The sequence below is a fragment of the Euprymna scolopes genome, chromosome 14 (assembly GCF_053919585.1).
Source record: "Euprymna scolopes isolate OS-2025 chromosome 14, ASM5391958v1, whole genome shotgun sequence".
Taxonomy (NCBI): domain Eukaryota; kingdom Metazoa; phylum Mollusca; class Cephalopoda; order Sepiida; family Sepiolidae; genus Euprymna; species Euprymna scolopes.
In genome coordinates this window covers 89,092,864-89,112,839 of record NC_136495.1, presented here as the reverse complement: position 1 = coordinate 89,112,839, position 19,976 = coordinate 89,092,864, and the positions used below count along the sequence as shown (strand labels likewise).

The 19,976-nt window shown below is 35.7% G+C and overlaps 1 protein-coding gene across 3 annotated transcripts in view; it reads left to right on the top strand.

Annotated features, from left to right (window-relative positions):
- LOC145293153 (12S rRNA N(4)-cytidine methyltransferase METTL15-like) overlaps positions 1 to 19,976 on the top strand; it is a 574,136-nt gene that overhangs the window by 439,649 nt on the left and 114,511 nt on the right. For 2 of the 3 annotated variants that reach the window (XM_080139603.1, XM_080139600.1), the window contains exon 4: positions 19,505 to 19,699. The exons of the other annotated variant lie outside the window; for it this stretch is intronic. In XM_080139603.1, coding sequence (XP_079995729.1) covers positions 19,505 to 19,699 — 195 coding nt within the window. The remainder of the gene's footprint in view (positions 1 to 19,504; positions 19,700 to 19,976) is intronic. 3 annotated transcript variants of the gene reach the window in all.

Below are 19,976 nucleotides of genomic sequence, written 5' to 3'. Positions count from 1 at the left end.
CTAAAATATACAGTAAACAGCGTTAGACATGTCAGAAACGATGCATGCAATGGACAGACCTTGGGTGCAATCCTCTGTTAAAAAAGTTCATATAGGAAAAAAAAAGAACGTTTTAAGGACGTTTGATCCCTTTGATGATGATGAACACAAATAAACATGAATAAAAAATAATACAGCTCCGACAATATAGATATAAGTATGTGTATGTATATATATATATATATATATATATATATATATATATATATATATATATATATACATAATAAAATAAAATAATATATATAGATATATATATATAATTGAATAATATATATATATAACTATATATGACTAAAAATATATTTTATAAAGCCCCCCCTCTTGGGTAGAGCACTATCGTAAATTATCTTACTCGCTACTTAATTTAGCTGAAAAAATGCGAAGCTCGCGGTTTGTTTACAAACAAACGTTTGAGCCCTCTACGAGTGGCGGACAGATGTTTATTTAAATAGACATTCGGACAGATTAATTTCGGCCACCGATTCCGTAGTCAGGGGGTAGAGCTGCCGACTGTCATCACGACGGTTCTAGGTTCGATCCTCGCCTTGGGATAGGTGTTAGTCTAGCGGCACTGATGAGTTGTGAAACAACGAAACAGGTCTGTATGTCGATGACTAAAAATATATTTTTTATATATATATATATATATATATATATATATATATATAAGCGGGATAAGACACTGATAGAATTCCGATGAAAAATCCTGATAGATATTACTTGAAATAATACTTTCAAGGTGATCCTATCCAAAAAGGAAAAGCTCAATATTTAAGAATAGAGCAATATATAAGTTTCGTGGTGAAATTTTAAATTCTGAAAAAACAACATATAGAGACATATATTCGATTTAAGAATTTATTGTTGAAAATCCATGGATTAAGGCAATCAACATAACCCTTTTGTATATATTCCTTTTGTCAAACAATAAATTCTTAAATCGAATATATGTCTCTATATGTTATTTTTTCAGAATTTAAAATTTAACCGCGAAACTTATATATTTATATGTAAGTATATGTATGAATGTATATATATATATATATATATATATATATATATATATGTACGTACCTCTCATGGAATGTCGTAGATCGAAACACAGTAAAATGTTATTTGGTGCTAGTGCACTTATTGATCCGCGCTATTTTTAAATAGTATTTTCAAGTTTAATTAAAGTTTTACACAGGGTTGTGGAGTCGGAGTCGGAAGGAGTCGGGGGTTTTAGCTGGAGTCGGAGTCAGATTTCTAAGAGTACAAGGAGTCGGAGTCAGAATTTTTTATCCGACTCCTTAAAGCTAATTTTTTTACACGGTTTTCCAGTTTTTTTTTATTACATTTTCTATTTTTTTTATTATTACATTTTCACCCCAAACAAGGCACATTGTTACTTTGATGTAGGGAGCTGCTATCAGGGACCTAAGTTTCAGGGATACTATGTAGGGAGTTTAGCAGCAAGATGTCTGTTTACATTACACTTGAACTTCTGCATGTCAGTACAGTTGGGGAAGCAGGAACCAGGAAGAGAGTTCCAAAGTCTAGCAGTTCTGGGGAAGGAGTTATTAGAGTAGAAGGCTTTCTTACATCTGGGGATCTCTACTGTATAGGGGTGGCACTTCACTGGGACAGGGGCTAAATCTTAGATAACAGTTCAGAACCTATCAGGTTGACGACTCTCTTTTGAACACTGTCTAGGAGCGAGAGACTAGTAGCAGATGCACCAGCCCAAATGTGACAGCAGTACTCAATTCATCAGATGACGAAGACCCACTGCTGTACGAATGGTCAGAGGATGATAATGGAAGCTCTTCAGAAGATGATGAGGATCCAGAGCAAGACTAGTTTAATGATAAGGCACCACTGAGGAAGTTCCTGAATCTGTACCATTAAGGCGAAGTACCCGGACAAAACAGCCCAGCATTGTCATATGTGTGATCTCGAGATCAGGGAGGAGTGTGACGAGCATGCACAAAAGCACACAAAAAGTATGAGTTGTGCGTGCCTGCGTCGGGGAGCGAACCTGGGACCGTTAGATTACAAAGAAAAACGTTTGTGAGCGATACTCACATTACCGCGACGGGTTCGCTCGACGGCTATAAAAAGTCGAAACAAAGATGGCGAGTTGTTTCTTTTTTTTGGTCGGTCGACGGTTGAAAAGAATTGCTTGTGAAGAGTTCGACGTTTGCAAGAAGACAGAAGTCGAAAGAACTGATTCGTTCAACTTTGAAAACAATTTCTGGCGTGTATAACACAAATTACTCAGCTTTCTCCTCCCTCATGCTGCAACATCAGCCAGGCGCCAATCTCAGCCGGGGAGTAGGAGGAGGCTCCCGAAACGACGACTGATGCTACCAGTCACATTGACCGAATTCCCAGCAGCAGCAGCAGTTCGAATAGGCCTTATCAGGGCTAATAAGTTTTTCTACTAATGCGATTCACTACTGCTTGCCTCCTGAGACCCACCAGCACTTCCATTTCTGCCCCTTTTACAATGTTTCTTCATTAAAATCTTTATAAAATGTTGCAATAAGTCGAGGCGATTGATCTCAAAATTGATTCATTTGGACTTTAATATTCTTTTGTAAAGAAAAAAACTTTGTACCGGGAAATTGACTTCGGTAAAGAATTAAATATTTTGACTGAGTCAAAATATTAAGAATAATTGAAGCCTTTCCAGCCCTTGGTGCCTTCCAGCTCCTCCTGCAGCTTTCTGGCAACCTAACTTGCACCTCGCTCCTACGGTTTGCAACCTCACTTGCACCTTGCTCCTCCGGCCTGCAACTTGCTTGCACCTTGTTCCTACAGCCTGCAACCTCGCTTGCAACTTGCTCCTACGGCCTGCAACCTCGTTTGCACCTCACTCCTCCAGCCTGCAACCTTGCCCCCACCTCGCTCCTCCAACCTACGACCTCACATTCACCTTGCTCCTTCGGTCTTCAACCTTTCCTGCACCTGGCTCCCTACCGACTGTCCATTCCTTAACACTGAACCCTGTGCTCTCAGTGTCGTCCGTTCCTTAACACTGACCACCTCATTCTCAGTGTCCACTGTACGTTCTGGATCACCCTGACGTCCAGCCAATCATTCCAGCATCAGCAAGCAACCCTAAACCACGCTATGTCTAGAGTACCTGTTCCAGGCCTCCAGACCTTAGCCTCCGGTGATGTGCCACCTTCCAGATAACCAGCATCCAGATCATACGATTTTTCGCTTCCTTTGCAAATAAAAGGCGAACCCACTTCTTTAACCAAACAACCTATGTTTGTCATTCTTTGCCTTTTTGCTGTTTCCTTTTGCTCATGTCTACCTTGTTAGTTGTTGAGTCGATTGTCCCCAGATGACCGCCCCGCAACAAGTGGTGACCAGGATTGCGGAGTCGGATGGTAAAAGTCCGATTCCAACTCGTAGAATTCCTAGGACTCCGATTCCTTGACTCCTATGTGGAAATCTATTCTGCAGATCCATATACCAACCTCCCACAGCTATTCAGCATTTTATAATTACTTGATAAGTAATCCAATTTACCAATTTTCCACTACTAACGATTGCTACAATATTGCCCCATTAACTTCTGTACACTCATTAACTCTTATGCTCAAGTGGCCTCCAGGCCTTGATAAGTGGTGATTCCTATGTAAAAAAAAAAAGTTAGGAAAAGCTATAAAGGGCTATAGTTCCATGGGTTGGTTCTTATTGATTTATGCCCGTTTTTTTTTTGTTTGTTTGTTTTTTTGCGGGAGGATAAGATTGTAATTCCAGATCGATCCTGGACTAGTCCAAATGCCAAATTCTAGTAGATTCAGCACCTGGATAACTATCAGATTAACTAGATTAAATTAGGGATCTCATCAGTGAACGGCTAAGCAGAACTGTCAGGATATGTATGGCGAGAGGTGCAACGAATTCATCAGAACATATTCCATTAAAATATTTGTAAAACAGACACAGAAATGCAACATTGCGGCGATGGGACGAGGGCTGGAGTTGATAAAGTGGGACTGATTAGATTGACAATTCTTTTTTGGAGCCTTGACAATTCACACATCACAGAGGGAGAGGTTAGTTATAGATGCACTAACATCTATACAACAATATTCCGTGCATGGGCGAATGGTGGCCTTGTAGATGTACAGGATATTCTCAGGTGTGAGTAGTCTTCTAGCTCGATAGAGGGAACCCACCATCTTTGCAGCAGTCTTTGCAATGTCCTCTATGTATTTGTTCCAGTTCATATTGCCCACAAAGTAAACTATGGTAAAATAGTCCCAAAAAAGGAGTTTGAAGGTAGAATTCTTAGGTAGGGTGTTATTTTTCATCAATATAGGCGGTTCAAGAGGGGTCTTGTAATTGTTAAAGAAGAGCAGCTTAGTTTTACTAGCATTAAATATTACCATCCATTTGGGTTCCCATTCAACTATGGTCTGGAGGTCATTTTCTAATGATTCTGCCATTGTCTTAGATTTATGTACATCTGTTTTTCCCTAATGCATGTTATAGAGCTTTGTATCATCAGCAAATATACCCATCTTGGAAACAATATTATCAGGGAGGTCGTTTTTGAATATCAGGAATAATAATGGTCCAAGGATCGACCCGTGAGACACTCTTGCATTAATGTTATGCTGCTTGGACGTATGTCCATTAATGACAACCTGCATGCTTTTATTGTCTAAGATGGATCTAATTATATTTAGTATACGTCCAGTTGTAATGTACGATTTAGTTTTCATTAGCAGCCCTTTGTGCCAGACTTTGTCAAAGGACTTGGATGTATCATGTATCGCAGACATGAAAAGGGGTGATTTTTATATCATCTAATGTCGCTTTAGTCCTCATAGGGAAATTTGGGAGGGAGTTGTTTGTTGGCTCTAAGGTGAAGTTAGAGGCAATCGCCAGGACATCACTTCCACCTTCTTAGTTACCATGCATGCAACCTTCAGCAGGAAGAGAGAAGATATCAGTTCATTGGGCATCTCAGATGTGTTTCTCAGTAAGCCCTGTTGTAGTACCTTGTGGTTTTGAGCAATAATTCCTCACCTTGAGGTTGGGATTTAAATGTGATGTCAACTGATACCACTATGTGGTCTGCATTTCCAAGTGGACTGTGGACATTAGTCACACAATCCTCAGGTATTGTGGTGAGGAATAGGTCTAGAAGTGAAACCTGCTGAGGTTCATGATCTGGTAGGCCAGTTGGAAACATTACTGTCTATGTGAAGGAATGGAGAAGCTATTAGTGGAGCATCCAGCTGCATCTGTGTAACCTGAGAAACCAAGCCAATTTTTATGGTGGACATTAAAGTCACCAAACGCATGTATTTGGGCCTTACTATCCAAGGAGAGTGCTACATCTATACTATCAAAGTCATGATCGATTAGGGTACAATCCTGACTTGAGGAAAAATAACAGAGAAAATATAAGTAACTAACGCAGTGATGAAATGTTAGTTGAAAGCACATAAAAGCCCAGTCATCCGATTCAAGATTTTTCACTCTAATTTAAGGGCGGGTGCTACGAATATAGACTCTAAGTATGTGCATACATCTATCCGAGTCCTTATGACAAAGAGGGAGGTATCCTATAATGTTAAAGTCGTTGGTGGGGATTGAACAGTGTAAGTTTATTTCACTTAATGCTAAGATATCCGGGGAGTTTATTAAAAGGTAAGACTCTACATCATCTAGATTACAGATATTTGTGAAAGTGAGCTTCAAGAGCGGAGGCGAATTGGTTTTTTTTTTGTTTTTGTTTACATGGTGGTCACCACTTATCAAGGCCCGGAAGCTACTTGGGGATAAGGATTATTGCGTGTACAGTAATCAATGGGATAGTATCGTAGTAATCATTAGTATTTGAGATTTGATTATCTTACTTAAGGGGGCGGCTCATCAGGAATTTTTTTATGTTGGACTTGAAGACATCCAAGTTGTAGTCAGGTGGAAAACAGGCAAACGAAAGAGAGTTCCATAGTCTAAGAAAGAAGCTTTGTTCATGGAATCCATGTTTTGATTTAGGCACAGATAAAGAGTGGGGAAAATTATTGACAGTGGTTTCAGCTAGACGGGTGTTTATCGTGAAAGATTGGTGAGGAGGGGGGCAGAGATTGGAGTTCAGACAAGCACTTGCCATGCAAGTAACGATAAAACAAAGACAGGCTCGCAACTTCTCTTCTGTGGGAGAGAGGTTGCAGAGAAGAGAAAAGGGCATCCCCCCACTAAACCACGAAGTCTATTTTGTACTCTGTCAAGGCAGGATAGGCTGCTTTTAGCAGCTCCTGCCCCGATGTGGTAGCAGTACTCCATCCTTGGACATACTTGGCTTTTATATAGATAGAGAATTGCATCAGCAGTAAGATATCTTCTGGAGCAGTAGAAGGATCCCACTATTTGTCCAGCGACCTTGGCAACAAACTTGATATACGTGTTCCATTTCAGATCAGGAGTAAAGGTCAAACCCAGAAGCTTGTCAAAACATAGAGACTCCCTAAGGCGAGAGCTATCCATTTCAATTGATGCCAGATAGGAGATCAGAGCATTGATGATGTAAAGATAAAAGCTTGGTTTTAGATCCATTAAAAGTAACCAACCACCTCTTCCCCCACTTTACCACGCACTCAAGATCAGAGGAGAAAGAATCAGAGAGAACTTTATCATTTACAGCCTTTGATGTGTTGCCATAGATGGCCGTGTCATCAGCATAGATGTCAACAAATGATTTAAGTATATGTTTTGGGAGATCATTAATGTAGATCAGGAAGAGAGTTGGGCCCAGGATGGACCCCTGAGGGACTCCAGAATTAATACTGTGGGCCTCTGATTTCTGCCCATCAACCACTGCTCTTATGAGCCTATCAGAGAGAAATGATTTAATAATTGAGAAAACATTTCCAGTTATACCGTAAGTGGAAATCTTGTGAAATAAGCCTTTATGTTTTGTAAGTATAGGGGCAAGTTCTGGTTGAAGCTTTTTCAACACTATAATTGGAATGCCATCAGGCCCAGTTGCTTTACTGGAATCAAGGTTCTTGATTACCTTGGTGACATCACACACAGATATTTGTATGTTGCATAGAGTGTTGCCTGTTATATGAGGAAATACAGGAAGTTGATGGATTTCGTCGCATAGGGTAGAATTAATTGCAAAGTTTTTGGTTAATGTTTTTTGGCCTTGTCTGATGCTGACTAAATGATCTCTAGTCCATTGATGATAGTTCGGATAGAACGTACGCTTCTGTTCAGGATCCTGTTTGCTATTTGCCAAAACTGGTGGGAACCAAGCCATTGCTGAGCTACTTTGGATCTAACAGACTGAGCATATAGCTCTCTTGCATTTTTTATTACTCTTTTACAGTGGTTGCTGGCAGTCCTGAAAGCAGCTTTAGTCTCAGTACATCTATTACGTTGGTAGCTATGAAAAAAGTGATTTCTGTGTGCAATAGCAGCAGCACATTCTGGGGAGAACCATGGCTGGCTGTTAGGTTTTTGTTGGAATTTTTTGGATGGTATGAATCGGTTTATGCCTACGATTAACCATTCGGTCAGGTCTGATACTATAGAGGACACATCTTTTTTAAACTTGGAATGCAGAGGTAGATTAGATATAAATATATGGAAGCTATCCCATTCAGCCATAGAGTATCGGTATTGGTGGAGAGGTACGTCTGAAGACTTATTACATTTCATTTTTATCTGAACTGATACAACTGAGTGGTCGGAGGATCCCAGAGGAGATAGAATGGAACATGAACATAGCTCAGGCCAGTTGTGAAAAAAGGTCTAGAAGGCTTGCATGTTGACCGGTAGTATCAAGCACATGGATGGGTTCGTGAACAATCTGAGTGAGGTCATAGGCAATGGCAAAATCATGACAGAACCTCTCCTCTTTATCTGTCTTATTTCAGTGGGTCGGCCATTCCACATTATTGACATTGAAGTCACCGCAAATGTGAATGTCAGCTGAATGATGAGCAGAGAGGATGTGGTCAATTTTCTCAGATATACTCTTAAAGATAGTAACTCCGCTGTTGTGGGGGTGATAGAGGGCAAATATAAATGCGGTGGTGTAAGCAAGTGCAACCCAGAAGCACATAGGAGGTAAATTAGGGTCTTCTCTGGAGATATCCCTACCACACGGAAAGCTATCTTTAATGTAGGCACATATTCCATGCCCATGGCGATCTTGGGGTGGGTGCTTGTCTGGTTTTATCGTGATATTTCTTTGGGTTGTCATTTAATTATGTTTTTGTTTAATGTTAGGTTAGGGGAAGAGTTTTGAGCAAAGTGAGCCTGTTTTGATGCCAAGTATACACACACAGTGGTCCATTAGCCGAGTCCAGACTAGAATGTGTGGTCTGATGAAAGCCAACCAGATATAGTAGCAGGGTCCCTTTCCATGTGCGACATGGCACTACAACTATCCTTATATTATACATCTGATGATAGAGCAGTCAGTCTAAGCGTTACCAAAGAGTTAGGGCACCTGTACTGTCAGTCGGAAACAGCAGTAAGACAAACTGTCAATCAGTTACCCTCAACCTCTCAGACAAGACTGGCCCAAACAAATCTACTGAGCACAAATGGCATGCAAGGAATTAATGTAAACGGGTTTGAAGTATTTATCGATTCCAAGTGAAACTCTTAAGATCTTGAATTGAAGCACTGAAATCTTCAGAGTTTTGCTTCAAAAGACAAAAGAAAATTAATTCAGACAAGATAAGGGGCATTTTGCTCGGACCATTTTCTCAAGTGCCATTTAGCCAAGTACTTACTACTTGTACTTGAAACGACATTCACCCTGGAGGAGTTGAGTCGGCTTCATGAAGATGCACATCTCGTACCGCTGCGGCCCAAGCCCGGCGATCGGAGGCAAGATCCCGAGTGAGCAATAGCCAGTCACGTCTCCAACGAGACGTGACTGGCTATTGCTCACTCATCCACAAGTCCAAGACAATGTGTCTCCGGCTGTATTCAGTATGTGCATAAAGATTAAATTTATCATTTGGAAAAACAGATATAATTTCCTTTGAGCATAATTAGAATTTTTACTTGTTTTTACTCAGTGTTTTTTTTTTAATATGATTCAAGAAGTTTTACACGGACATAAGAATACCCGTCCCAATGAAACAATATTTCATCACTTTTAATATGCAAAGAAGAAGTGTGAAAGTCAGCGATAGGAAGAGCCTATCTACTCCTTAAGCAAGTTACGTTTGCAAGCCGGGAATTTGTTGAGTCACCGGCTCCAGGAAGGTTGTCAACCATGATTTAGGAGGCCTCCCTCTCCGTTTTCTTTCTCTTAGATGAATGATCTGATAAGATCTACGGGTTCATCACACCGAGAGGGTTAACCATACGCCTGGTTTCTACACCAGGTATTTCTGCGCCCCCGCATGGATGAAGATATTGAGTATCTTACTTTAAAGTTTTTCTCTATTTTTCATTTTTTGGAGATAGATTCCATTCTAACATTTACAAGAAATTTTATCTTTCAAGTATCAATTTCCTCTAGCAACTAATTTGTTTTTAAAATAAATGAATAGGATATTAATGATTATTTGAATATGTAAGAGAATATAAAGCAAAGAAAACAAAAGAAATGGTAGGACTAAATCTACATAAAGAGGTTCCACACAACACAGATAAATAGATGCACTTAACTTGGTGTTCTTCAAGTGACCCATGTTGGTCTAGCTAAAAGACCAATGTCGCCATGTGGAATAAATTGGGGTGCAAAGATTAGCGTTTATTTGAGAGCAGTAAGAGGGAGGGAGGATCTGCCTTAAGAGCCAAATGTGTGGTTTGATTTTAATACTTCCTTCTTTTATTTAATTGAAACGTATAATTTTTTATTTCTGTATTAATAATTTAAAACATACAAACTCATTTACCAAAATCTCTGGCGAACGAACTGACCCATTAAATTATTGCCTAATTAATCTCCTCTCGCTTTTCGCCAAAATATTTGCTGAGCTTGCTCCAGTTCTCTCTAAACTCTTTAACAAATGCCTTAACGAATCTTGTTTTCCTGACTGCTGGAAAACTGCTTATGTCGTACCAGTTTACAAAAACTCTGGCAAAAGAACTGACCTATTAAATTGTCACCCAATTAGCCTCCTTCCTCCTTTCGTCAAAATATTTAAATCCTTAATTAATCAAGCTCTAGTCCACCACCTTATAGTTGCTAAACTTCTGTCTAACACTCAATATGAATTTACACAGGCTCATTCTACTGCAGATATTCTAACTGTAATCTCTTAACCAAGTACTGGATAAGGCAGAGGAAGGGAGGACTTTTGACAGGGTGTGACATGATAGATTTTATTTTCATGAGAAGACTATCGTATTACTGGACTTAACATAATTAAATCCTTCTTAAATAAGAGAAGAATCCAGGTTGTCCTTGATGGGTGTATGTCCAAACAATATGATATAAATGTGGGTGTACTTCAGGGATCGATCCTTGGTCCTTTATTATTTCTGATATTCATAAATGACCTACTTGATAAAATTGTCTCTGAGATGGGTATATTTGCTGACAATACCACGCACTATAACAGGCTCGTGGGGAAAACTAATGAGCACATATCTAAGGGAATGGCAGAAACCCTAGAAGACCTGTCTGTAGTGGAATGGAGTCAAAAATGGATGGTAACGTTCAACGCTGCCAAGATAACTATGGCTAAAGATACATTACCTGAAAGTACTTCCTTCAAACTCCTCGGCTTAACATTCACAGGGAATGTGAGTTGGAATAGATACATCAAGATCATTGTCATCCTTCTGCTTAACCATTACACCTTGTTCCTCTAACCTACAACCTCGCCTGCACCTCACTCCTCAGACCTGCGACCTCACATGCACCTTGTTCCTTCACTCTGCAACCTCGCCTGTACCTGGCTCCCTACCGACCGTCCGTTCCTTAACACTGACCCCTACGTTCCTTAACACTGACCCAACGTTCTCAGTGTCGTCTGTTCCTCAACACTGACCACCTCATTTTCAGTGTCCACCGTCCGTTCCGGATCGCCCTGACATCCAGCCAATCGTTCAAGGCCCAGCAAGCAACCCTAAACCACGCTACATCTAGAGTACCTGTTCCAGACCTCCAGACCTTAGCTTCCAGTAACGTGTGACCTTCCGGACAACCAGCATCCAGATCATACGATTTTTCGCTTCCTTTGCAATTATAAGGCGAACCTTTGCCTTTAACCAAACAACCTGTGTCTGTTATTCTTCTTTGCCTTTTTGCTGTTTACTTTTTGCCTGTGTCTACCTTGTTAGTTGTTGGGTCGATCTTTATGCTAACAAAAAATGTTGTCTGCTAAAAAGAGAAAAGAACAAGCAAATGTTCGCTGCATTGATCCAGAACTTTTTTTTTTTTTTTTTTTGTAAAAAGCTCAACCTGTGAGTAGTTTATTTTCTTTTGATGTTAAAAGGTTTTTTTAATCGCATATGGACATGTATGCATTGTCTTATTTATTTATAGATTGAATACCCTGTAGCAGAAGACGAAGATTGGCGAACATTTCAAGTGACGCCGGTTATTCGACCTTGACATTGCCGGTGGTTGTTTGTAAACACATTAAATAGCAGACATGGCCGAGCAAGATTTTTTACAATATATTTACAAAACTTTACGATTTAAAAGAAAAATATATATATTTACAAAACTTTTAAGGATTTCTAAAAAAACATTTTTCGATTTACACAAAACTTTTTAATGTAAGTAACAAAACGAACGTATTTAAACAAAATATATTTAAATAAATGGGTGCCTTTCTCAGTGCTTTTTTTTTTGTAAATATATTTATTTACAGAACTTTTTAATAAAACTAATAATAATTATAATCATGACAAAAATAAAGAAATAAATAAATAACAAGAATGAGCTATATTAATCACAAAACATTAAAACCGATATTATAACTGAGAATTTTGGACGCTCTCTATTAAAAAATACATATTTTTAAAAACTTTTAAATAAAATTATTTAAAACAAACTTTTAATGATAGAAACAAATAATCAACTTGTTCAGATTTTTGCAAATGTTTTCCGGGTTTTGCGACTAAGATTGATTTTTATGTACAGTGTGTGTGTGTATGTGTGCGCGCGTGCGTTTTTAATACAATTCAATATTTATTGAAAGTGCAGTGTATTAGGTGTGTCAGAAACCGACCTTACAAATACGTGGGAAAATATTGAATAATTTGAAAACAAACAACCCACTTTTAAAAGAGAAATTATGAGTTTTTTATATTTTACTCCCAGTTTCGTGTTAGGGGTGTCAAAAACTCCCCTAAAATTCTGATACACCTAGTGATGTATATCGGTGGTCAGTGTAGGAGAAATCCTTGGAGACCAAGGCAATTTTTAAATATAATAAAATCACAAGTGTTGGCTAATTAACATTGTTAAGAGTTATTTGTCTACAACTATTTTGATACGTCCACGTTGATTTAGAACTGCTGCAATGCTGCATAAATGTTAAAATATACTTTTAATTTAATAATATATTAATTGAATATGTTGTATAGGAGATTATATTAAAACGTGTCATATGTTATATGTTAGGTCTGATATTTTGTTAATGATATAAGATCTGTATTAAAACGTATTAATCGTATGTATGTTTAGCAGATGTATAAACTGAGTCATGTTGTATCAGAGTTATCACACGGGTATATTTTAACATTTATGCAGCAGTTCTAACAGGAACCGATTGACATGGACGTATCGAAATAGTTGTTGACAAATAATTCTTTTAACATATGTAAATAACACAACGCATACCTGAATTATTTATGAACATTTATTTTCATGATCTGGCCAGCATTTTCTTACATCTTGGCTGTCCGAAGTGACGCCGCTTCCCACGTGAACTTGATCGTCTGTTCACTCTGGTGGTCAAACTCCAACTGTTGACTCTAAACTTCCCGACCTCTGACGTTAGTTCTGTTACGTCACTAATTAAAAGACACGCCGCCTTAATGTGACCTTTCCATCACGTACGCCTGTTTAAGGTTATTTTTGTTTATATTTAACCTAGCTAAATTATATAAACATCTCAGCTAAAATCTATTGCTAAGCTTAATTCTATAAACAATAAATAACTCCCAATATCAACTATTTTAAGAATATCATTGAATAGATAGATCGATAATGACTAATTAGCTTTTAACACTGTTAATTAGTCAACACAAGTATAAGCAATAAATATAAACAATCCAGATTTAAAAATATATTAATTTATTCACACGTCGTTTTATAACTTTTATTTTTATAAAGATGAAATGTAGTATCATAAGATACAAATCTTTATAACTTTTATTTTTATTCAAAAAAAAAAAATTGCTATTTGCAAATTTGCAAAAGGGTAAATTAAATACAAGCATCCGAAATTCTCAGTTATAACGTCGGTTTTTAATATTTTTTAATTAATAAAGCTCATTCTTTTTATTTATATTTATTGTTATTAGTTTTATTAAAAAGTTCTGTGGATATATTTATTGTTATTAGTTTTATTAAAAAGTTCTGTGGATATATTTAAAAAAAAAAAGAACACATTCAGAAAGACACCTATTTTAAATATATTTTGTTTAAATACGTTTGTTTTGTTACATTAAAAAGTTTTGTGTAAATAGAAACAAGTTTTTTTTTTAATCCTTAAAAGTTTTGTAAATATTTAATATTTAAAAAAAATTTTTTATAAATATATATTTTTTCTTTTAAAATCTTAAAGTTTTGTGAATATATTTTTAAAAATCTTGCTCCCGAACATTCGACCATTTTGCTATTTGACGTGTTTACAAACAACTAACGGCAATGTCAAGGTCGAACAACCGGTGTCACTTGAAATGTTTGCCAATCTTCGTCTTCTGCTACAGGGTATCTAATCTTTACTTGGTTCTTTATTTTTTGTTTTATTTATTTTTTTGTCTTTTAAAATATATTTATTGTTCAACTTTTGCACGGATTATGTAATTATTTAAGCGATTATTTTTTTACAGAGAAACAGTAAAGGATTCGTTTATTGCAGTAAGAAAATTAGTTTTCTCAAGGAAAGGAGTTTTTGTGTTTTTCCTTTGTTGTTGAAGAACAGTCCTTGCTATTTTTTTTTTTTTAGCCCACGTGTTCGTGACGTAAGAGTGTTTTGTTTACAAAATGAGAGTGGTGAACTCGCACACCATGACAGAATTTACCCGTGTGTGTGTGTGTGTGTGTGTGTGTGTGTGTGTGTGTGTGTGTGTGTGTGTGTGTGTGTGTGTTTATACACATACACAAGTAAATTTTAGGTAAAAGTTATGGCTTGCAATAAGCCACAAAGAAAACAGAACAATGGAATAGAGTTTAAACAATGTATTACTGGAACAACAACGTAAAAAGGTTACAACTGAAAAGAGTAGTAAGCGTCACCGAGCAGGCGAGGGTCGCTCTGGTATTTAATCCACACCTGGGATCAAAAGGTCTATGGTTTATATAATGGATAGAACAGTCCATTTGGAGGGTGATTCCCCCACAACAGTAAAGAAATAAGTAAATTACATGGTTATAACAATAACAAAGCTATTGTTTTGGTCTTTCATCAGGTAACCTAAACTTTCGATTTGATAGAGACATGCCCTTGAAATAAAAGCAAAAAAAAAATTAAAGTTTTTTAATTTTTAATTAAAAGTCCGAGTTACGTGATTTACAAACCTAGTGAAAGAAAGAGAGGGTGTAATAAAAATCGGTATATTTGAGGTAGTAGGTAAGAGAAGGGTTGCAAATAAGCAAGTGGATAGGTACAGAAATAAAAGAAATAGACAGGAAAGGGTGAAAGCAGACGAGAGTTTGCAGAAGAGCTTAGAAGATATATGTTACTCAATGTCTTTTCTAAAAAAATTCTTCAATATTTCTTAGCTATTATTTCTTCTCTGCACTTTAATCACTTACTATTTAGTTTAATGTTTCTGAATATTTTAATATTTTTATTATCTGATATGATTTCTGTTTTTCCTCAATGTTAACAATTTTAAATGTATTTCACAACCTTAAAGAGCTGAAATAGTTTTATATTATTAATATATCTTATTATTACATATACAAGTAAACACCTTTATTTTTATAGATACATATTATAATACAAATATATATGGTATATATTATTCTGGTCAATCCATATATATTCAAGCATTTCCCTTCTTTAATTTTCGCTTAATTTTGATATCTTTTTAGATTGCATGGACATGTATTTCTAAAATAACTTTTTTATACCTGTTAGTTTTATTAATTCAATTTTAATTTTTATAAAAAATATGTTTATAAAAAATATGTTTAAAATTTGTTTATAAACAATATGTTTATAAAAAATATGTTTAAAATTTGTTTTTAAAAAATATGTTTATAAAAAATGTTTAAATTTTTTTTTTATTCAAAGATCACTTTGAATAAAAAAAATTTTTAAACATATTTTTTATAATTTTTAACCCTTCATTTTGATTTCATTTGTATTTTTGTAACTCTTTTACTTTTATTAATTGAATTTATAAAATGAATATCTCAGTTATTAAAAATTTAATACTTTATATTTTAAACTGTTTACATAGAGTTTCAACAAATTTTAGATTTATAAAATTAAGTATTATTTATATTTGGTGATCAAATCTTTAATGACTTTAGCAACGGGTCGTCTGACCTATTTTCTTTCTTTCTTTTTCATCAACCGTTCATATTAACTTTTCTAAGCTCCCCTCCCACCTTTCCACCCTTTCCTTTTTCCTGGCGATAGCTTTTATTCCGATACCACCAACATATCTGCTTAGCAACACTTCTCATACCCATCATGTTATTATAGTTGTACCTATTTACAATGCCTCCCCACGGGACAGAGTTAGACACCAGGGTCGTTTTTTAACGTGGAGAAAAGGTACAAAAATAAAAATTGTCTCAGTCGTGAAGGATTTCTCCTCCACCGAAAGAGAACAAGAAATGGAAGGGCAGCATCTGAAGAACAGATACTACACTTTGATCTTGGCCAAAATTATAGTTGTAACTGACATGACTAGTGCACTTCATTAAAATTTATAAACTTGACTATTTTTTTTTTTTTTTTGCTTTCATTTTAAGAGCATGTCTCTATGAATTTGGAACTTGAGGCTACCTGATGAAAGCTTAGTTTCTTGATTCGTTCAACTTCTGCAGGGTCGGTTTAGTAACATGTGGCCAGGCATTCTCATGGAGGAGAATTGGGCCTTTTCTGTTAACTAGTGCTAGGTGTTGTTGTCAAAGTTTCTGACACATTTTATCTATTTGTTCACAGTCCTTCTGCATGAATGGATGAGACCAGTCGCGAACCACCAAACAGTTAGCATGACCTTCTTTTGGTGCAACTCTGGATTCGGGAAGTTTCATCGAGCTTTATTGGCATTTAATCACTGAGCTGAGTGTCGCTGGTTATCATAAAGAACCCACTTTTCTATTGCAAATTACAACTCGGTCGAGAAACAAGGCATTCTTGTTGCATAAAAGAAAGGAAGATGACACTTCATATCGGCATCTTTTGGTTGTCATTCAATTTGTGAGGCACCTATCAAGTTTTTGTCTTTCTAATCTCTCTCAAGTGGCTGGAAATCATTGTATATGTTATGTTTAATTCAAACAATTGTGCATGGATTGGCTTTGATTAAGGTTCTTACTTGATCGTTGTCAACATCTGATGGCCGACCACTACATTTATCATCTTCAAGACTTTCATTGGCATCACAAAATTTCTTAAACAATCATTGTGCTGTATGTTGAGTAATAGTTCCTGTGCCAAACGATTCATTGATATGGCGAGCTGTTTCAGTAGCTTTTCAGCCTAGCTTGAATTAAAATAAGAAAATTGTGCGAATTTGCTTTTTTCATTTTGTATTCAACATTCTGAAATGAAGACATAATTGTTTTAAAACGATTAGATAGAGTGAAAAACATTCTTTAAAATGATATTATAATTCAATACCTTGAGTGTTATTTCTTCCGCCCGTCACACCAATAATTTCCTGGGTAAGGTTAACACTGTTGTCCAAACTTCCAAACTTCTGTATACGTAACGCACCTTCTCTCAACTACCAACGAACTTCTGCTAATTCAACTTATTTCTTCAAAATCCAACTTCAAAATGAACGTCCCTCTAAAAAATCAACCCTCTTTTATCTCCAACCAGGAGCATCTCATTTGCATATCGGGTGGTCACATTGCAGGCATATAAAGAGATAAGGCATCCATTTTTGTTTCTTTCTTCTTCATTCATTTCATTCCACGACCGACCCGTTGAATTATGCACACGTGCTAATTAGGTAAGTCGCATGTTTCCCTACAGATATATAAATGATGAAAACTTATTTGAAAATACATCATTTGAAATTAAGATTAAAAATTCCACAAGAACTTCTCAACCTAATACCTAGAAAAATAACAAGAAAACTTCACATAATTTTAAAGCAATAAACTAGCACATAATTTCAGCCAGGGATTCATAACATAACTCACTCAACCACAGGCTTTGTGGTTGTGGAATCAAACCTGGGTATAGTCAGCTATGTTGATGAACCATAAATAGAGTTAAACACACGTTCGTGGATAACTATTTTATGTAAATGCATAAACAATTATGACTGTATTATATTTATATAGATATAGATATGTTCATAAATGTATTTATCTAGATTGTGTGGTAACTATTCAGTTGTAAAGGAGACAATACTTCCTAAACTCACAAGGGGAGTAACTCATAACAACAAAACCTGACCACAGTTCAGACGAATACTTGACTCCCTATGTCAAAGAACAAGCGATTTTGTTTCAAACATAGTAGTATTAAGAATAAAATTATAAAATTACAAAGATTTGAACTTGAGCAGAAGCACATATGGTACAGGTCAAATGTCATTTGCCCAATGTCAGTTTTTGTGGTGGTTACCACCAATGATCAGAGGGTCATGCATTGTGTCTACTTGTATACAACACAGCTTGGGGAAAAACAAAAGCTTTTTTTATTGAACTGAAAACTGAAATTGATCCTATTCCTTTTCTGTCTTATATCTATTATTTTAATAATTGAAGGAAAAGATACTGGGACTGTTAATGAAGCATGGGTAATTGAATTAATATTTTTATCACATTTGTATTTTGTTATTTAGACATACAATGACTGATGTCTTTTTAGTTTTTTTTTTTCTGTATCAGGTGGTTGTGTGGCAGTGAAATGGGAGGTGATGAATGCAGTCAAAATGTTCATGAAAAAACATTTTGGGAAAATAGGATCAAAAGGAATGTTAGATAAAAGGTGGAGTGTACTCAAACAAAATGAATGAATCAGGGAAAAGAAAAACAATGAGAATGATTTGGCCTAGTTATTGCAATCAAATTTATTGTCAAAAACGATAATAAAAAAAGGAATGGGCAGTTGTTTGTTTTGGTGAACAGCAAGAATGACCAAATTTCAGCACATGCATCAACTAATACCTGAACCAAACCAACCCATCCTCTCATATTTGGTGCTGCTAAATTATCAACAATGAACTGATTTATACTTTCATAAAAAAAAGAGTTGTTATTTTCCTGAGTACAAGCATAATATAATTTTTGAGGACAAGCATAATATACTTTTTTGGACAGTTGCAGGTAAATTAGTATGGAATGATCTCATTCTTTGCCCTTTCTCTCTGCAGATCAATATTTTAATTATCTGTGATGACAAACTCCATTTTCTGTCATATATTTGTCCATGTAAAAATACCAGGTTGAGAAACTGGCACAGCCTATCCTTCTCTCGAGAGTAGATGGTAGGCACGCCATCTAGTGATGGTGTCACGATAAAAATACCCTTGATAGCCCTTGTGTAGTGAGTTCAATCTTGGCTACAGCCATGCTGGATGGATGGATGAATGGGGAGACAATGAGATCTGCTTTTTGCTCCATGTGACATTTAACTCAAGCCAGATTCTCGTTCTGGCAACAAATGCCTACAACAAAAACCTTTCATCATGTGACATTGGATATGGAATGCTGCCACATGGTTCCCTGTAGAATCTTATCTATGTTAGCAAATCGACATTAGAAATTGTCATGAGTACCAAATTTTTGCACTATTTATAATAAAAAACTATACAAGTTGTGATGAAATGTTTTAAAATGTCTGACATGAGTTTCTATAATTATTCTTTAGTTTACTTTTGCTAAAAGGTAAACATTCAAGAATAAATATAAAATAATATAAATATAGAATAATATAATCATAGAATAATAAAATTATAGAATAATATAATCATAGAATAATATAATCATAGAATAATAAAATTATAGAATAATATAATTATAGAATAATATAATTATAGAATAATATAATTATAGAATAATATAATTATAGAATAATATAATTATAGAATAATAAAATAATATAAATATAGAATAATTATAAAATATCTTTCTATCTTTTTTCAGGAAAACGAAACAGCCATCAGCTGCAACTGTTGTCAACACTTTAGACAAGAAAAGTTTGTATGAAATAATAAAAAAATATGGGGAAGAGAAAAATGCTTTAAAAATTGCTCAAGCCATTATTGAAGCTCGAGCAGCATTTGGAAAAATAGAGACAACCAAACAATTGGCAATGGTTGTAGCCAGTGTATATAACAGGTTAGTTGACAAAATATGCACACATACATGCATTTTATTTATATCTAAAAATTATATATAATTTTGTATGCTTTTGCTTTTAATGTTCATATACTGTTTTTGCTGGTAAAACTCTTAAATAAACGGTTAATATAGCCAACAAGGGTAGAAAAACCGCAAAAAAATAAAATTTAAATTGTACATCTGAAAGCAAGAGATTCTATGTCAAATGTTTTTCTTTCTGAGTACAGATTTAAATCCTGTACAAGTCTAATTTTTTTCTTTGTTTATTTGTAAA